Source organism: Hippocampus bargibanti, linkage group LG05 (genome assembly GCF_051943395.1).
Source record: "Hippocampus bargibanti isolate YZ-2025 linkage group LG05, ASM5194339v1, whole genome shotgun sequence".
Taxonomy (NCBI): Eukaryota; Metazoa; Chordata; class Actinopteri; order Syngnathiformes; family Syngnathidae; genus Hippocampus; species Hippocampus bargibanti.
The window spans coordinates 8801634-8819485 of NC_142738.1; the positions used below are offsets into that span (position 1 = coordinate 8801634).

General features: G+C 39.8%; 1 protein-coding gene across 5 annotated transcripts in view; it reads left to right on the forward strand.

Moving 5' to 3' along the window:
* Positions 1-17852, forward strand: part of trpm1b (transient receptor potential cation channel, subfamily M, member 1b) — a 49092-nt gene that overhangs the window by 23313 nt on the left and 7927 nt on the right. For 3 of the 5 annotated variants that reach the window (XM_088996206.1, XM_088996208.1, XM_088996207.1), the window contains 22 exons: positions 1075-1270; positions 1344-1557; positions 2012-2136; positions 2208-2379; positions 2686-2860; positions 4286-4409; positions 5752-5824; positions 5937-6037; positions 7231-7407; positions 7636-7770; positions 7973-8023; positions 8219-8359; positions 8457-8486; positions 8565-8857; positions 10177-10405; positions 10491-10622; positions 11994-12122; positions 12309-12437; positions 13862-14113; positions 14185-14377; positions 15489-15509; positions 15616-15760. In XM_088996206.1, coding sequence (XP_088852332.1) covers positions 1075-1270; positions 1344-1557; positions 2012-2136; positions 2208-2379; positions 2686-2860; positions 4286-4409; positions 5752-5824; positions 5937-6037; positions 7231-7407; positions 7636-7770; positions 7973-8023; positions 8219-8359; positions 8457-8486; positions 8565-8857; positions 10177-10405; positions 10491-10622; positions 11994-12122; positions 12309-12437; positions 13862-14113; positions 14185-14377; positions 15489-15509; positions 15616-15760 — 3237 coding nt within the window. The remainder of the gene's footprint in view (positions 1-1074; positions 1271-1343; positions 1558-2011; positions 2137-2207; positions 2380-2685; positions 2861-4285; positions 4410-5751; positions 5825-5936; positions 6038-7230; positions 7408-7635; positions 7771-7972; positions 8024-8218; positions 8360-8456; positions 8487-8564; positions 8858-10176; positions 10406-10490; positions 10623-11993; positions 12123-12308; positions 12438-13861; positions 14114-14184; positions 14378-15488; positions 15510-15615; positions 15761-17852) is intronic. The other 2 variants (XM_088996209.1, XM_088996210.1) reach the window with 2 other exon arrangements.

The following is a 17852-nucleotide window of genomic DNA, read 5'->3' on the forward strand; positions in this document are numbered from 1 at the left end:
CACCAAATCAAGTAGACATTTAAACAGCTTCTTCCCCCAAGCCATTAACTCTCTAAACAGTCACCCAAATATAACTGTATAGTGCCTCTCTGCAAATTTTTTAAGATGATACTGGTGCAGCGTGTTCTACCGGAGACAAATTCCTTGTGTGTTCTACATACTTGGCAATAAAGATGATTCTGGAAATTTAGCACCATTTTCTATGATTATTTCAAAATCTTTTATTATTCTTTTATTAATATAATACAATACATCTTTATTTACATAGCACTCTCATAACAGCTGGCGCTGTAACAAAGCGCTTAACGAAACAGTTAACAAGTAAAGTAATACAAAGTAAAATAATATAGAAAAAAATGTATTGTGTTAAATAATAATAATACATAAATAAATATATGAATATAGTTTTTAACCTTTTCGGGGACTGTGTTTACTACAGTGGGCATCTTTTCATGCTACATTGGGTTAAATTATGCCTCAAACCAGTGCCGAATGCAAACTGCTTTGCTCCAATTTTAGGGCGTGACCTCAACTCTTGTCGTTCAGAATGTACCTTAGACTTCACCACTTGGTGGTGATGGTGGTGGTGGGGGAGTGGGTTAATTGGCCCTGCATGTACCTTAACATTGATTTGTAGACCAAATGAAAGTACTCTGCAGTTTTCCTACAAATTTAAGGTGTAAGACCTTAATCATACCTTTTATGGGTTAAACCAAATCTGCCATAAATAAATCCCACCACAAAAAAAATATACTAAGAAAAAGTGAAGAAAACAGAAGTCAGTCCCAAATGTAAATCTTTTTAAATTCAGGTTTCAAGAAAGCAACGATTTACCCTAATAGTATTTTCAGCATTTAAAATCTATTTCACTCTCAGCACGTACATCAGTTATTAATTCTGGATTAGTGATGAATATTTGTGTTACAAACTACTCCATCTGCAAAATTCCTGAAACAAAGAAAATCTTTAACGCACATCAGTGTCTAAACACAACCAGTGGACGTTTTTCCACAAAACAACCACCCTTGTTTGCCCTCTAACCGACGTCGAGTCTTTGCCACGGGTTTCGTTTAGATGTTCATGCGGTCAGCTAACAACGCAGCACGTGGCCATCCCGCCCGGCGCCAACTCTCTGGAGGAAGCCCACCAGCTGGTGCAGATCGACACCCCCAAAGACAAATGGAGCGTGATCAAGCACACCAGGACCTTCCCGACGGACTCGTTCGGCATCATCGAGTTCCAGGGCGGAGGGTTCATCAACAAGGCCATGGTTAGAGGAACCGTCTTTTCAACGGCTCTATATTAAATCTCACTGCAATATCCCGTCCTCCCCACGCTATTAGTACATCCGAGTCTCCTACGACACCAAACCGGAGAACCTGCTTCATCTAATGGTGAAGGAGTGGCAATTGGAGCTGCCCACGCTACTCATTTCTGTGCACGGAGGCCTCCAAAACTTTGACCTGCAGCCCAAACTCAAGCAGGTTTTCGGCAAAGGCTTGATTAAAGCGGCCGTCACCACTGGCGCTTGGATATTCACGGGCGGAGTCAACACAGGTATGAACGGCGGCTTGGGATCATTCCGTTTAATGTTCACTTCACAAATGACGAAAAGTGACATTAGAAGATTAGCCCTGCACTCAATCGTTATTATTTAATGCTGCTGCCATTTCCTGGCAATGGGGGGTGGGGGTGGGTGAGGACGCTGACCCATTGTGACGGGTTTAAACATTACAATTAAAAGCTTTTTTCCAGGGAATGGCAAGCTGCGTGATATTTCCATCCCTTTCTATAACACCTTCACTGTGGTACAATTAGAGAAATGATCTACTTTTCCCAAATTGGTCGAACAATTCTCATTTATTGATGACTATCTATCAATGACAGCGATTTATACTGACAGGCACTCAGATTTCTCCAATCTTCCTTGACTGAATAAAAACCAACTTGATCAGCATTTGATGGCATTTGGATTTCACTGAGACACATGTGACACTGAGACACTTCTTAGGTGTGATCCGTCACGTGGGAGATGCCTTGAAAGACCATTCCTCAAAGTCACGAGGGAAAGTCTGCGCCATCGGAATTGCCCCCTGGGGTATTTTGGAGAACAAAGAGGACCTTCTTGGGAAAGACGTAAGCAACCCAAAGGCAAAATTGGGGAAACAAAAGCAACCTTTTCAATGATGAGATCTTCTCCTTTTCAGGTGACCAGACCCTACCAGACGATGGCCAATCCACTGAGCAAGCTGGCCGTGCTCAACAACAGCCACTCGCACTTCATCCTGACAGACAACGGCACCTGCGGCAAGTATGGCTCTGAGGTCAAACTGCGTCGGCTGCTGGAGAAGCACATCTCGCTGCAGAAGATCAATACCCGTAAGTGGTGTCAGATACACCCATGGTAGGGGGGATTTCCAAGGGGGGGTTCATCTTTCATGATGCCTAGGATTGACGGACGCAGAGCTTCTTCTGTGACCCATGGGCTTCCCTTTGTCATCCTATGCCTGGAGCTCGGATAAGGCAGGGACAGCAAAGGGATGCTCAGCTGTCACCACAGACTTCGCTCGCTCTCTCTTCTGACATTTCGTGTGTCCTCACATCAACTTCCCATTTCTATTGTCCTTCAAATCTATGTTTAAAAAGAAAACAAAACACAATTACTATTTTTGGGGTGCATTACAGGTCTGGGCCAGGGTGTCCCACTCGTGTGTCTGATCGTGGAAGGAGGTCCGAACGTTATCTCCATCGCATTGGAGAGTTTGCGAGACGAACCTCCAATTCCGGTGGTGGTGTGCGACGGCAGCGGCCGCGCCTCTGACATTATTTCTTTTGCGCACAAGTTCTCAGAGGACGGAGGGTGAGTGTTTACATCAAGGGGTGTCACGATGAAGTTAGGATTTCAAATAACAGCCAGTTAAATATGTTTTAGAAGATACAATCAGTCACTTAAATGCAGTGGTGGACCGTCAGGCCCTGCAAGATCTTCTCTGCTGGCCTAAAAATATCTGAATCACAGACTAATGTGATTTATAATTTGTATTCCAAATTGTCTTTCAGCTTCCTTTCATTACTTTTCCCCTGTTGTGCTGCTTCCAAATGTGTGTTTTTATATTTAAGCATTTAACCAATCAGCCATCATTTGTTACCAGGATCAGAAATCTACCTGTATGCCTTCACACTCAGTTCTGCAGGCCCTGGCGTATAAAGATTAATGTCGATGAAACTTAACAAATCAGAGTTCGATTTGGTAGCCCAAGACCTGCTGGAAGGCTCTGGAAACATCAGAGTTTTCGCAAACTATGACTGGCCAGTCACGTGATTGGCTGCTAGTGATAAGAGCATACTGGCCAGAGCTAGCACACTGTATCTGTAGCGAGTATTTTTGTGTTGATTTAATAGCGGTTCAGTCAACCCACAATGGCTGAAGGAGGATACGAAATTGATTTGGTTGCAGATATACTGTTAAAGCCATTTTCAAGATGGACTTTTCAAGAAGAGGTAGATGTCATTAAGGTTGGACAGCTTCGAAGCTAGCGAAAATAGCCAATAATATTGCAATTTTACGAGGTTATCAGCAATCCACACGTTCATAGGAAAAAAATCAAACAGGTTAATGACAGTATTTCTCAAGTTTCCTCAAGTCACAAGTTATTTCCTGGCCAACGGCACCCTCTAGTGGATGTGTAATAATACCACACCACACTCACAGCTGATTGATTGAGACTTCACACTATTGAAGGCCTAGGAGTGACATGCACGGCCCACCACTGTTTATACGTTCATCCAACAATCTTGTTTTTTGATATTGCGAGGCTTTTGCAACACTTTAAATTGGTCAATCATTTGTCTATCGACCGCTACAATAAAATTGTCAAATAATATATTGGTCATTTTGGGCCGACAACAGCGATATTTTTTTAAAATAAAACCGCCACAACTTTTATTTAGTGATTTTTTTTTTTCTTCAGATTTCGGGGTCCCCAGCGGCCCTGTATCTTCCTAAAATAGATCCGCTCATGTTGTGATGACCAGCAGAATCACTTCTCCTACCTTCACAATCAAATTTAAAAACAATCTGTAGTCGGATGACTTCAATAACAACCAGTGGATCAGATTTCCTGCTGTTTGCTGCTCTAGCGGAATTATCTTTAGTTGTCATACGGGAAGCGCCACCGTAACAATCTTTTTAAAGACATCAATGGCACGGAGGGGCTAAAATCTGGCCTGCGGGCCTTGAGCTCACGTGTACGCATCCAAGTGGATTCTCCTCCTTCTCCTCCAGGCTCGTCAATGACGACGTACGAGACCAACTCCTTGTGACCATTCAGAAGACATTTAATTACAGCAAGAGCCAGTCGCAGCAGATTCTTCTCATGGTGATGGAATGCATGAAGAAGAGGGAGCTGGTGAGTAAGGGAAATAAAAATAAAGCTACCGGGATGTGATTTGTACACCATTTGAAAGTGATTTGTGCCTCAATAAACATGTATGTCAACCTTTTGGTCTCCATGCTCATTCATCCACTCATGTTTTTTTTTTTGCAATTAACATATTGAATCAATATAATCCCCACCACCTGCTTATCATTTCTCTCCCTTTTCCATGCTCATTCTCACCATGTGGAATAATCCGCATCGTCCTCCTGCCTCGCGCCAAAGGTTGCAAAGTGGGCAACCCCCTCAGTGTCAGCGCACTGTCAAGTTTTACGCAAAGTGCAAAAGAGAAAGCATTTTAATCCCAAAAGTGTTGCTCCAAAGTATCCGCTTGTAGAATCAATGAAGGGGCATCAAGTGATGGTGATTAGTTTAATCTGCACCGTCCTATACATCTGGATGGGAAAGAATCTGAGCACAGGAGTACTTTGCTTACGCTGGTTCTTGCCTCATCCAGTCACATAAGCATGCACTACACGAAACAGATGGAAGATGCATCTCCCTAATCCTCAATCGCGTTCTTCTCAACCCACAGAGTGGTATCACAGTGTCACTAGTCACTCTCCATCCACAAACACGCATGTAAAGAGACCACCTAATATTTTTTTAACCCATAAATCATCTTCAGCGTATTCAAGGGTTTTTTTTAAATAACATTTGATGTCATTTAAACCAAATTAAAGAAATTGGACGTTTTATGATTTTATGAAGTGTCCTGAAAGGTGACTCTTGCCTGGTGCTGTTGCATAATTTTTTCATCCTAAATGGGGAAAAAAATCAGTGATGGGATATTGTGTAATATTCTCCAAAATTGCCTTTAAGGTTTTGTAACATTCGCCACCTCTTTACATATCTCAGAGATAATTACATCATGTCCTCCTCAACCCATTTTTCCCAAATTCCTATTTTTACATGTGGTCAGTGAGACGTTATACTTGATCCACCGATGCAACCAAAAATTTCATCAATTCTGATACCCAAATAGAAATCAAATTCAGATGTCGCTCAGCTTGAGAACAGTGATAAGCATTTGATTTTGTGTTCTCAGAATTTGTCCATCTGGAAGTTCTTTTGCAGACTACTTCCTGTTTCATTGAATGTGTTGAAACTGATTGAGGGTGCCTTTGTGATTCTGGGTGGTAAATTTATGAGCGTGTCAAAACTGTATTGGAATTGCCAATTGAAAAATTCTGGAAGCGTCCCACCGCTTTGCAACCACAATTTCATTTTTTTTCAAGACACTCCATCCCACATCTCACTCAGTGGCCATCTTTTTTTTTTCTTCAAATTATCTTTGCTTCCTCTTCACGAATAGATCACCGTTTTTCGAATGGGTTCTGAGGGTCAGCAAGATATAGAAATGGCCATTCTTACAGCCTTGTTAAAAGGTATGATCAGGAACCAAATATAAATGTGTGACGGCGGCAGTGTGCCACACGTTGCCTGACACATTTCTTGCATTTTCTTTATTTACTTGTATGTGTGTGTGTATCTTATCAGGCACGAACGCTTCAGCTGCTGACCAGCTCAGTTTGGCTCTGGCCTGGAACAGAGTGGACATTGCTCGCAATCACATCTTTGTCTACGGACATAATTTACCTGTAAGTGATGTATGGCTCACAATAAGTGTCACCTTATTATTTCGCATGAAAACATGAGATTGTAAAGTGCTGTCAACATCATTGTAATTTGGTGTGATGCAGTGGTGGAATATCGGGGCCTGCAAGGCCTTCTCTGCTGGCCTAAAAATATCTGAATCACAGCCTAATGTTAATTACATCTTGTCCATGAAGTCATTAAATAATTCCAAATTGTCGTTCAGCTTCCTTTCGTTGATTTTCCCTTTATATGCTGGTTTCAAATGAGTGTTTTCCTATTTTAAAAATTTAACCAATCACATTTCTACCATCATTTGTTACCAGGGTCAGAAATCTACCTGGATGCCTTCACAATCAGTTCTGCAGGCCCTGGAGCATAAATATCAATGTCGATGAAACTGTTGCTTTGACCAATCGGAGTACAAATTGGCAACCCAAGGACTGGCAACGTTAAAGTTTTCGCAAACTATGATTGGCTCGTCACATGATTGGCAAGTCACTAGGCAATCATAGTATCACTAGCCGTTAATGATAAGAGCATACTGCCCAGAGCTAGCACACTGTATCCTTAGCGTGCTGCATAAGAATATATTGTTGCGATTTAATAGCGGTTGTGTCAACCCACAATGACTGATGGAGGAGAAGAAAGGGGACTTGGTTGCAAATATACTGTTAAAGCCATGGTTGCAAATATACTGTTAAAGCCATTTTCAAGAGACTTTTCATGAATCATTAAGAAATGTTAGACAGCTCCGAAGCTAGCAAAAATAGCAAATAATGCAATTTTATGAGGTGATCCCGAATCCACACTTTCATAATAAAAATTCCAACAATTTAATGACTGTATTTCTTAACTTTCTTCAAGTCACAAGTTATTTCCTTGCTATCGGCACCCTCGAGTGCATTCACAGCTGTGGATTGATTCAGACGTAGCACTACTGAAGGCCTAGCGATGTAATCCACGACCCGCCTCTTATGTAATATGTTTATAATTTGTGTATCATATTTTTGCTGTTACTATCATAAATCCAGACTCTTCAACACAAATACCGTGTGAGGTGGCATTGACAAATTAATCGACAATATGGGAAAAGCTAAATATTAGAAACAATTATGAGTGGAATGGAGTGCTGTCTATCTCGTCTCTACTTATTGCCAACCAGGTTATTTCCACGTCATTGTTTTGGTCTTGTTAGCCTGCTGGTGCCATCGCGAGCACGACAACAGCGTTGGCCCTGACCCAGGAGAAGCAAAAGAGTCCAGCTAGTGCCCCCCGCAACAAAAACAGGGGCAAGAAAGGAAAGGGCAAAGGAAAAGCCAAACCTGAACCTCCAGAGGAAACCGATCCACGAAAGTTGGAGCTCATTCGTTGGGTAAAACTGGACCTCTTAAAAAAATCTTGAATTATGAAATTTGTAAATATGAAGAAAACCACATTTATTCATTCATTTATTCATTTTTTTGCTTATTGTATTTATCTATTTATTTATTTATTCATTCATTCATTCATTTATTTATTCATTCATTTTTTTGCTTATTGTATTTATGTATGTCTTTATTTATTTATTTATTTTTAATTTGTTTATTTATTTATCTCTCAGGTAAATTCCCTGGAACAGGCTATGATGGACGCTCTGGTGTTGGACCGAGTGGATTTTGTCAAACTGCTTCTGGAGAACGGTGTCAATATTCACCATTTCCTCACTATTCCAAGACTGGAGGAGTTGTACAATACGGTGAGGCATATATAAACGTTCAGGAAAACCTGTTTTGTTTTTTTTTAATTCATCCACTGGAAACAAGGTGGCAAGGTCTGATAGGTGATTGAAATGGTGGTCATTGTTTGCATGAGCGAGAATGAGAAGCGGTGTCACAAAGTGCATGGTGCCTACAAAAATATACTCATGGCAAAATTTGACTTTTATTTTCTCTTTTTAGAAGCTGGGCCCTGCTAATACTCTGCATGCTGTCGTTAGGGATGTCAAAAAGGTAAATAACCCCTTTGCTGAACGTTTTTATACCAAGAAAAAATTTCTGGACAGCACGGTGACCAATCTGTTAGTTACCACGCCCACCTCACATTGCAGAAGTATAGAGTTTGATTCCAGCTCGCCCCTTCCTGTGTGTGTGTGTGTGCGCGTGTGTGGGTGTTATTTCCTCTTCTCTTGTTGAATTTCTCTGCAGGGAAACCTTCCACCAGATTACCAGATCACCTTGATTGACATCGGTTTGGTGCTAGAGTACCTCATGGGTGGAGCTTATAGGAGTAATTACACCAGGAAGGCTTTCCGCAACCTCTACAATACTCTCTATGGGCTTAAAAGGGTGCGCATGGGCGTAATGAATGGAGAAAAAAAAGTTTGATGTTTCGAATCATTTGTCTGTTTCACACTAAAAGCCATGTGTTGTCCTGTATTCTTAGCCCAAAGCTCTCAAGCTTCTTGGAATGGAGGTAAGGCCTCTTGTCTGTAGAGAAACAACACAGACAATGTAAAGAAGAAAAAACCAACAGCATTTTGTTATTTGGTAGGATGACGAACCTCGACCAAAAGGCAAAAAAAAGGCGAAAAAGAAAAAGGAGGAAGAGGTAGACATTGATGTGGATGACCCGGAGGTGTCTCGCTTCAAGTATCCCTTCCACGAGTTAATGCTGTGGGCGGTGCTGATGAAGCGGCAGAAGATGTCACTCTTCCTTTGGCAGCGTGGAGAAGAGGCCATGGCCAAGGCGCTGGTAGCCTGTAAATTGTTCAAGGCCATGGCACACGAGTGTTCCGAGAGCGAGCTTGTGGACGACATTTCCCAAGACCTGGAGAACAACTCAAAGTTAGCATCCTGACTTGTTTCTATTCTCACTGTGAACAACAGCCTTTTGTTTCACTCTTCATATTTTTTTTCACGTGGAACCGTCAATCTCTTCTCAGCTATTCACTGAAAAACTTTTTTTTTTAAGTTAAAAATAAAACTGACTTAAACACATTTTGAATGAAACCACATCATTTACAAAATTATGCTAGCTTAATGCTAACATAACACGCAAAACGGCAAAGACATGCTAATGAAGGTAGCATAAACACAAATATTTTAACCCAAATGGTACAGCTACAGACAATACAACAAATACCCACATGCATAAAATGGATGTGAACCCCCCTCAACCCAACATTTACACTTATCTTGTGACTGTAAAGTGTCCTTGAGAGTTTTGAGAGGCACTTATAAATGAAATATATTATTATTATTATTATTATTATTATTATTATTATTATTATTAATAGTCTGCTAGCTTAATGCTAACACAACACACAAGGACTGTAAAGAATCAGAGAGTCTTGAGATGCGCTTATAAATGGATTGTATTATTATTAAAAGTCTGCTAGCTTAATGCTAACACAACACACAAAACGGCAAAGACCTGCTAATGAAGCTAGCATGAACGTAACAAATATTTAAACCCTAATGGTATAGCTACAGGCAATACAACAAATACCCACAGGCATAAAATGTACATAAACGCCCACCCCCCACAACATTTACACTTATCTTGTGACTGTAAAGTGTCCTTGAGAGTTTTGAGAGGCGCTTATAAATTAAATGTATGATTAAAATTAAAATGCAAATTTCCCCATTGTTGGACTATTAAAGGCTTTCTGATTCTGATTCTAAAAAGTCTGCTAGCTTAATGCTAACACAACATGCAAAACGGCAGAGACATGCTAATGAAGCTAGCATGAACACAACAAATATTTAAACCCCAATGGTACAGCTACAGACAAAACATCAAATACCGACAGGCATAAAATATACGTGAGCCCCCCCACATTTACAAAAGTCTGCTATCTTAATGCTAACACGACACGCAAGATGCCAGAGGCATGCTAATAAAGCTAGTATCGCACGGCCATGTTTTGAACTAGATCATATCCAGCAGCAGCCATGTGAAAATGACCTATTTGATGAGTTGTTATCCAAACACCATACAAATAAGTCAAGATCACTCTCCCGGTTGCGTGAATTTCTTAGCTTCCTGCCTCGAAAAATGCTTTTGTTGAGAAGATACAGTGAAATCCCCCAAGATAATAACACAGAACACTTGTAGTCTCAAGTCCACTTCAAATGTTTATGTTACGGAACGTTTTGTGCAGAGAATTTGGCCAGCTGGCCTACGAGCTGCTGGACCAGTCGTACAAGCACGACGAGCAGGTGGCCATGAAACTGTTGACCTATGAGCTGGTGAACTGGAGCAACTCCACCTGTCTGAAGTTAGCCGTAGCCGCCAAGCAGCGAGATTTCATCGCCCACACGTGCAGCCAGATGTTGCTCACAGACATGTGGATGGGCTGCCTGAGGATCGGCAAGAACCCGGGTCTCAAGGTTTTCCCGTGGCAACACTTTGGCTCACAAAAAGCATGCGGTTATCAAAAACGCTCATTTCACCTCATCTTTTTTTCACCAATAGGTCATTTTGGGCATCATCCTTCCTCCTCTGATTCTTCTGCTGGATTTCCGTCTTGGGGATGATGCGTCCTACGCTGCATCTGGAACCAAAGACGAGGGAAAAGATAAAGACGACGACACAAAATCCAGCAAGGTTCAAATCACTGCGTTCTCATTATTTTTCTTGTCTGTCACTGTAAACTTAAAGGACAACCGACACCTTCGGACAAGTTGTGTCTGTGTTTTACAAAGATTCTGACGCATATAGCTATATTTTACGTTTTAAGTCTCGCGCTGAATATTCAGGAAGTCTTGTGTTGTAGTTTGATGTCGATGCCCTAAGTGACGTCACGGAGGAAACGCCCGTGACCGAGAAAGCGACACAATGCATTTTTGGTCCTTTTTTGTCTGAAAACACTGTGTTGATCACGGAATTAGAAGGAAATCTACATAAATAACGCAATGGTAAATCGTTGTGTGTCGCAGCCAATTGCAGTAACACGCATAAAGAAGGTGTAAGTTTACACAAATTCCCAGCGGACAAATCAGCCCATTTCCAACGGAGCTTTTGCGCCATCATGTGCATTTTCTGAGCGCTAGTCCAGACTGCTCGAATTGATACGGAAGGACTTCTTTAATCGATTGCAAACATTTAGGATTTCCTCTTCAGAAGTATTTGAATCATATACATAACTGGATGAGTAACAAGAAAGCATCTTCTCCGAATCTGAACTCTCTGAAGCCATTGTTTTGATTCTGGAGCAAGGCAGTGTGTGACCAAAAGTGACATCACAAACAAGGGGTCGGGATTTTCTGAATCTGCACAGTTCCGAGCTCATTTTGGGGCAGTTTTGGGACACTTTAAGTCATTTTTATTGGTATTTTGCATTTGACTAAAAATATCAGCGTGTGTGTTTTGGGTATTTTAGATGCCATAAAACGTTTTTCTGATGTCAATTAGGAAACAAAAAAAATGGTGTCGGTTGTCCTTTAAATGTTTGCAATAGAGTAAAAATAAATAAATAATAATAATACATTTAATTTCTAGGGACTTGGCAAGTTCTCCCCGGGCTCGCGTGGGTTTTCTCCAAGTCCTCCGGTTTCCTCCCAGCTTCAAAAACATGCATGGCAGACAAATTGAACACTCCAAATTGTCCCTCGGTATGAGTGTGAGAGTGACTGTTGTTTGTCTTTGTGTGCCCTGCGAATTGATGGCAACCAATTCAAGACCCATATAATTTAGGAATTAACTCTTTTTTTTTCTGACGAAAGAAGAGAGTCTAAGGTTTCTAACGCTGTATTTAATGTTTATGTAGTCCTAAACCTCAATATTCTGGAGTAGACACATTTTAGCACATGCTGGCAGTGAATGAGTTAAGAAAAATGAAATGTGCGCCTTACAGTGTGGAAAATACTTTTTTTCATGGGCAAAAGTAGAAGTGAGAATGTACTCGCACTCCAACCCCACACGCAAATCTTTACCATGAGGCAAAATGTCCTTTTTTGTGTGTTTGTGCGTGTCTAGGACCCCAATGATGCCACTTCCCGGAAAGGGGATGAGGAAGAAGGCAACGCCAACGTCCGCAAAATCCCCATTGGCAAAAGATTATTTGAGTTTTATGATGCACCCTTCACTAAATTCTGGTTCAACACAGTAAGTTTTTACCTGAAACATTTGGAAATTATATTTTGGGGTTACAAACGGAATAAATAAAGTACACTTGATGGCAACTTGTGTATTCAAAAGGCCACATTGGGCCATTTTTAAATGGTGATATAGGCCAGGATACTTTTTGATTTAAAAAATTAGTAGTTTGATGGAATTTTCCTGTGTGCACAGATATGCTATTTGGGCTACTTGATGTTATACAACTACATCATCCTGGTGAAAATGGAACGATGGCCGTCCCTGCAAGAGTGGACTGTTATTGCTTACATCCTTACCCTCGGCAGTGAAAAAGTCAGACAGGTAAAATGTATTGAGTCCCAATGTCTCCAGTGGAGTCTTTTACCAAGTCTTAGTTCAAATATTTGGGCCACGGATATCTACTGTGGACTCCATTTTGGGGGCGGGGGGGTTGGGTTCTTCTTAAGATGGAGGACCGGAAGAAAGAAAGTACAGTATGCGGAATTTATAACGTGTTTATTTCGCACTGATTATTCCTGGATCTTGATCTTTTTTGTTTTCGCGTTCGTTCGTTCATTCATTCATTCATTCATTCATTCATTCATTCATTCATTCATTCATTCATTTAGTTAAACAGCATATTCATCAAATTTGGAAATTTTGACAAATATAAGCATTTTGGACTTGGATGGAATTGACTCTTCATATTGGACCATTTATTCTTCCAATTCTGTCTGTAACTGAGATATCATCATTTTTAACACATTCACCGCCATTCACGAATGTAGTCGGGATTTGATATTATGACGTAGAACGCCATTCCCGAATTTTTTTTGTTTTTTTTTCATGCTTGGATGCTGATAAAGAGCTGGCCATGGTCTTTTCCACAAGGGGGCAGCATTTCCCTTTTTTCCATGTTCGCACTTTATTACAGCTTCAGCTGTTGTTCAAGCGCTATACAAACCAAAATGTATGTATTGTATTGTATTTTGTTCAGTTGCCCTCATTTCAAGCTCAAATAACTCCAGATTCATATAATTTAGGAATTAACTCTTTTTTTTTTTTTTTTCAAAAGAAAAAAGAGAGTGTAAGGTTTCTAACGCTGTACTTGAATGTTTATGTAGTCCTAAATTTCAATATTCTGTGGGTCCTGCAATTTGACAGAAAATGACAAAAACCCTGGCACTGGAGTGGACATGTTTTTGCAGTGAATGAGTTAACAGTATCTCAGTTATCCCTTGACTGTAAAGTGTCCGTGAGAGTTTTGAAAGGCGCTTAGAAATTAAATGTATTATATTTATTATATCAGTGGCATCCAACGTAAAAGCTTGGCCAAAACAAACTGAAAAACAAAACAAAATGCGGATCAAACCTCTAAAGATGGAGGACACTGATTTGCTGCTTTGCCCTTGGAGGGAAAAGGACATATCAGTTGCCCCCCAGCCTCCCCTAAAACAAAAAAGATCCAATGGAATTTGAGTGAAAGAAAAATAGGTTGTGCACATTGCTGGTCTTATCAATCCAAATTTCCATCTGATCAATCACTATTTCATGGATGCATGATAAATCGGGCCCTGCGAATGCTGGCTTTGGAAAAGTATTTTTCAATCGTGAATGTGAAATGCCTGCCCCATACAGCTTCAAAGTGGAATTATAACTTGACATGTCTAATTGACATCATGTGAAAGGAAGTCTCTCTTCATTTTCTCCCCTTAAATTCAAAATTATGAAACTTGGGCGACTGATTGATGTCATTCCTTGTTAAGATCTTGATGTCAGAGCCCGGCAAGCTGAAACAGAAGATCAGTGTGTGGCTGGAGGAGTATTGGAACATCACGGACTTGGTTGCCATTTCCACCTTCCTCCTGGGACTCATGTTGAGGCTGCAGCAAGAGCCTTATATGGGCTACGGGAGAGTCATATATTGCATAGACATCATCTTCTGGTACATCCGCGTCCTTGATATCTTCGGCGTCAACAAATACCTGGGGCCCTATGTCATGATGATCGGAAAGATGGTACGGTCTCCGGGAACACCACCATGGCCCGGCTGCCACCATGAGCGATGTAAAATTTGACTTTCTTTCAGATGATCGATATGATGTACTTTGTGGTCATCATGCTGGTGGTGCTCATGAGCTTCGGGGTAGCCCGTCAAGCCATTCTGCACCCCGACGAGGAGCCGACGTGGCGCCTGGCTCGGAACATTTTCTATATGCCCTACTGGATGATCTATGGAGAGGTTTTTGCCGACTCGATAGACCGTAAGACTAGAATTCATAGTAAGATTCTGTTACACCATATTTTGATTTGTTGTGATGCATCGACATTTAACAAGTGGGACTTGATGTAATGCGTGTTACTTCACAAGCATGATCAGTTGCCTCAAGTTTATTTATCTATTCTATTTATCTATTTCACATATTTATTTATTTGATCATCAGCCTCAAGTTAATGAATTAATGTATTTATTTACCTACCTATTTACTTATTTATTTATTAGTCTACTTGTTTGATTATTTTTTCACTTATTTATTTGATCATCTGCTTCAAGTTTATTTATCTATTTATTTATTCACTTATTTAATTATGTGATCATATACCTCAAGTTTATTTATTTATTTATTTACTTACCTATTTATTTACTTATTTGTTTATCTGTTTATTTGCTTCTTTATTTATTTGATCATCTGCCTCAAGTTTATGTATTTATTTATCAGAATCAGAATCATCTTTATTGCCAAGTATGTAGAACACACAAGGAATTTGTTTCCGGTAGACATATGTATTTGTTTATTCATCTACTTGTTTGTGTATTTGTCTATTTTTTTTCACTTATTTATTTATTTGATTATGTACCTCGTGTATTTATTTATTTACTTTCCTATTTATTTACGGGTACTTATTTATTTTTTTGCTTATTTATTTGATCATCTGCCTCAAGTTTATTTATTTATTTATTTGCTTATGTAGTTATTTATTTGATCATCTACTTCAAGTTTATTTACCTATTTATTTATCTACTTTTTTGTTTATCTACTTGTTTGTTTATCTATTTATTTATCTGCTTATATATTTATTTGATCACCTGCCTCAAGTTTATTTGTTTCCTTCCCTACTTATTTATTTATCTACTTGTTTGTTTATTTATTTGTTTATTAAATTATTTTGTTATATATTTAATCGTTGTTAATTATGCATCTTCTGTCAGGGTGAATACAGACATTCGTTAAACCACATTTAATAGTTTTTTTTAATCATAACGATTGAGTATTGTCAAATTTACTTACTCTTATCTGCACAACAGCTTTATCATGACAGAAGGATGATGTGCAAATTGCTATAGATTGATTTTATTTACCACTGTGTCTTTCTGCCTACTTTTCTCTGCAGTCTACGCAATGGAAATCAACCGTGAGTCATCATCCCCCCCCCCCCTCAGACAAATTCTAATCAAACCCAATAAGAGCTCTAGGCTAGTCACAATTTAACAGCTGTTTTGTCTCCCTCCACCCCGCAGCTCCATGTGGTGAACATTTATACGACGAAGACGGGAAGAAGTTGCCTCCGTGCATCCCTGGTGCTTGGCTTACGCCCGCTATTATGGCCTGCTACCTTCTTGTGGCCAATATTCTTCTGGTCAACCTGCTCATTGCCGTCTTCAAGTAAATAATAATAATAATAATAATAATAATAATAATAATAATAATAATGATAATAATAATACATTTCATTTCTAAGCGTCTTTCAAAACTCTCAAGGTCACTTTACAGTCACAGGTTAAGTTTTTTATGTGGGAGAGCAGCGGCAGCCATATGCGCCAGCGTTCACTCAACCCGGAAGTAACTCAAATAGATTGAAAGCTAGCCAGCTAGCTCATAGATAGCCAGCTAGATAACAAGCTAGCTAGCTAATAGATAGCAAGCTAAATAACGAGCTCGCTGGCTAAATACAGACTTCTTTCCAAGCTCTCAAAACAATTCACTCAAAATAATCAACTTATACCAGACATGTCCAAAGTCTGGCACAAAGAGTCCATCATAAAATCAATAACGTCTGAGCCCGTGTAGAATTAATGCATTGGGCAGTAGCGCTGTTACCTGTGTGTACTAAGTGCTGCTACCTAGAGGCTTGATTTGGAACAGCAAATTGGTATGAATGACATTTCTAAAATGGTGATTTTCTACATTAAAAAAATTAAAATGGCGACAATCAACAAAAGAACTATTACTTCTGTTCAACTGCGACAAAAAGTTAATTCGTGTGAAAGAAAAGTGAAGTTCAGTGAATATTCAATTTCAATTTTCAATGTCAATTCAATTTTGATACGTCTATTTCAAATGAACCAAAACACATGCTTAAGAGAGCTGAAATTAATATAAAAAAGCAAATGTGACACACAAAATGACTCTCTGAAATCTATTTAAATTAATTTCTAATGGCGGGCCGTGGATGTCACTCCTAGTCCTTCTGTAGTGCTGAATCAATCAGCTGAGAATGTGGTGTGGTTTTACTAAAGTCCATTGGCCAGGAAATAATTTAGGACTGTCATTCAACTATTCGAATGTTTACTATGAACATGTGGATTCATGATAATTTCATAAAATTGCAATATTACTTGCGATTTTTACCTTCATGATGACCATAAATTCTTGAAAAGTCCACCTTGAAAATGGCTTTAATAGTATATCTGCAACCAAATCCATTTATTCTCCTCGTTCAGCCATTGTGGGTTGACAAAACCGCTATTAAATCAACACAACAATATACCGCATTTGCTTATCCAGCTCGCTACGGATACAGTGTTCTAGCTCTGGCCCGTATGCTCTTATCACAAGCGGCTACTGATACTATGATTGGCAAATGACTAGCCAATCACAGTTTGCGAAAACACAGACATTTCCAGCGCCTTCCAGCAGGCCTTGGTTTGCCAACTCGAACGCTGATTGGTTAAAGCAGGAGTTTCATCGACATTGATTTTGATGCTTAAAGGCCTGCAGAACTGACTGTGAAGGCATCCAGGTAGATTTCTGACCCTGGTAACAAATGATGGCTGAAATGTGATTGGTTAAATGCTTAAATAGAAAAACACACATCTGGAAGCAGCACAAGGACAAAAGTGATGAAAGAAAGCTGAAAGACAATTTGGAATAATTTAATAGGAATTCATGGACAAAATATAATTAACTCATTCACTACCAGACATGTGCAAAAATGTCTGGCACTCCAATGCCAGGGTTTTTGTCATTGTCACTGGAATTCCAGGACCCACAGAATATTGAGTTTTAGGACTACATAAATATTCAACGCAGCGTAAAAAGCCCTAGACTATCTTCTTCTTGATAAAAATCCAAACTCCAGACCCTAAATGATATGGGTCTGGAGTTATATGAGCTCGAAATGAAGGTGGCTGTCCAAAATACAATGCAATGCATACATACATGTTGGTTTATGTAGCGCTTTAACAACAGCTGAAGCTGGAACAAAGCGGTAAAAAAGGGAAACGATGCCCCCTTGTGTAAGGATAAAACATGGCCAAAGGTCTGGCCAGATCTTTATCGGCACCCAAGCGGGAAAAAACAAAATCCGAACTAATACAGGAATGGCGCTTTAGGTCATATTTTCAATTACCTGATTAATTTGTGAATGGCAGTGAATGAGTTAACATTAGTCTGTGATTGAGATACTTTTAGGCCAGCAGAGAAGGCCTTGCAGGCCCTATCGGCCCACCACTGGTTTTATGAAAAGAACGTCCGC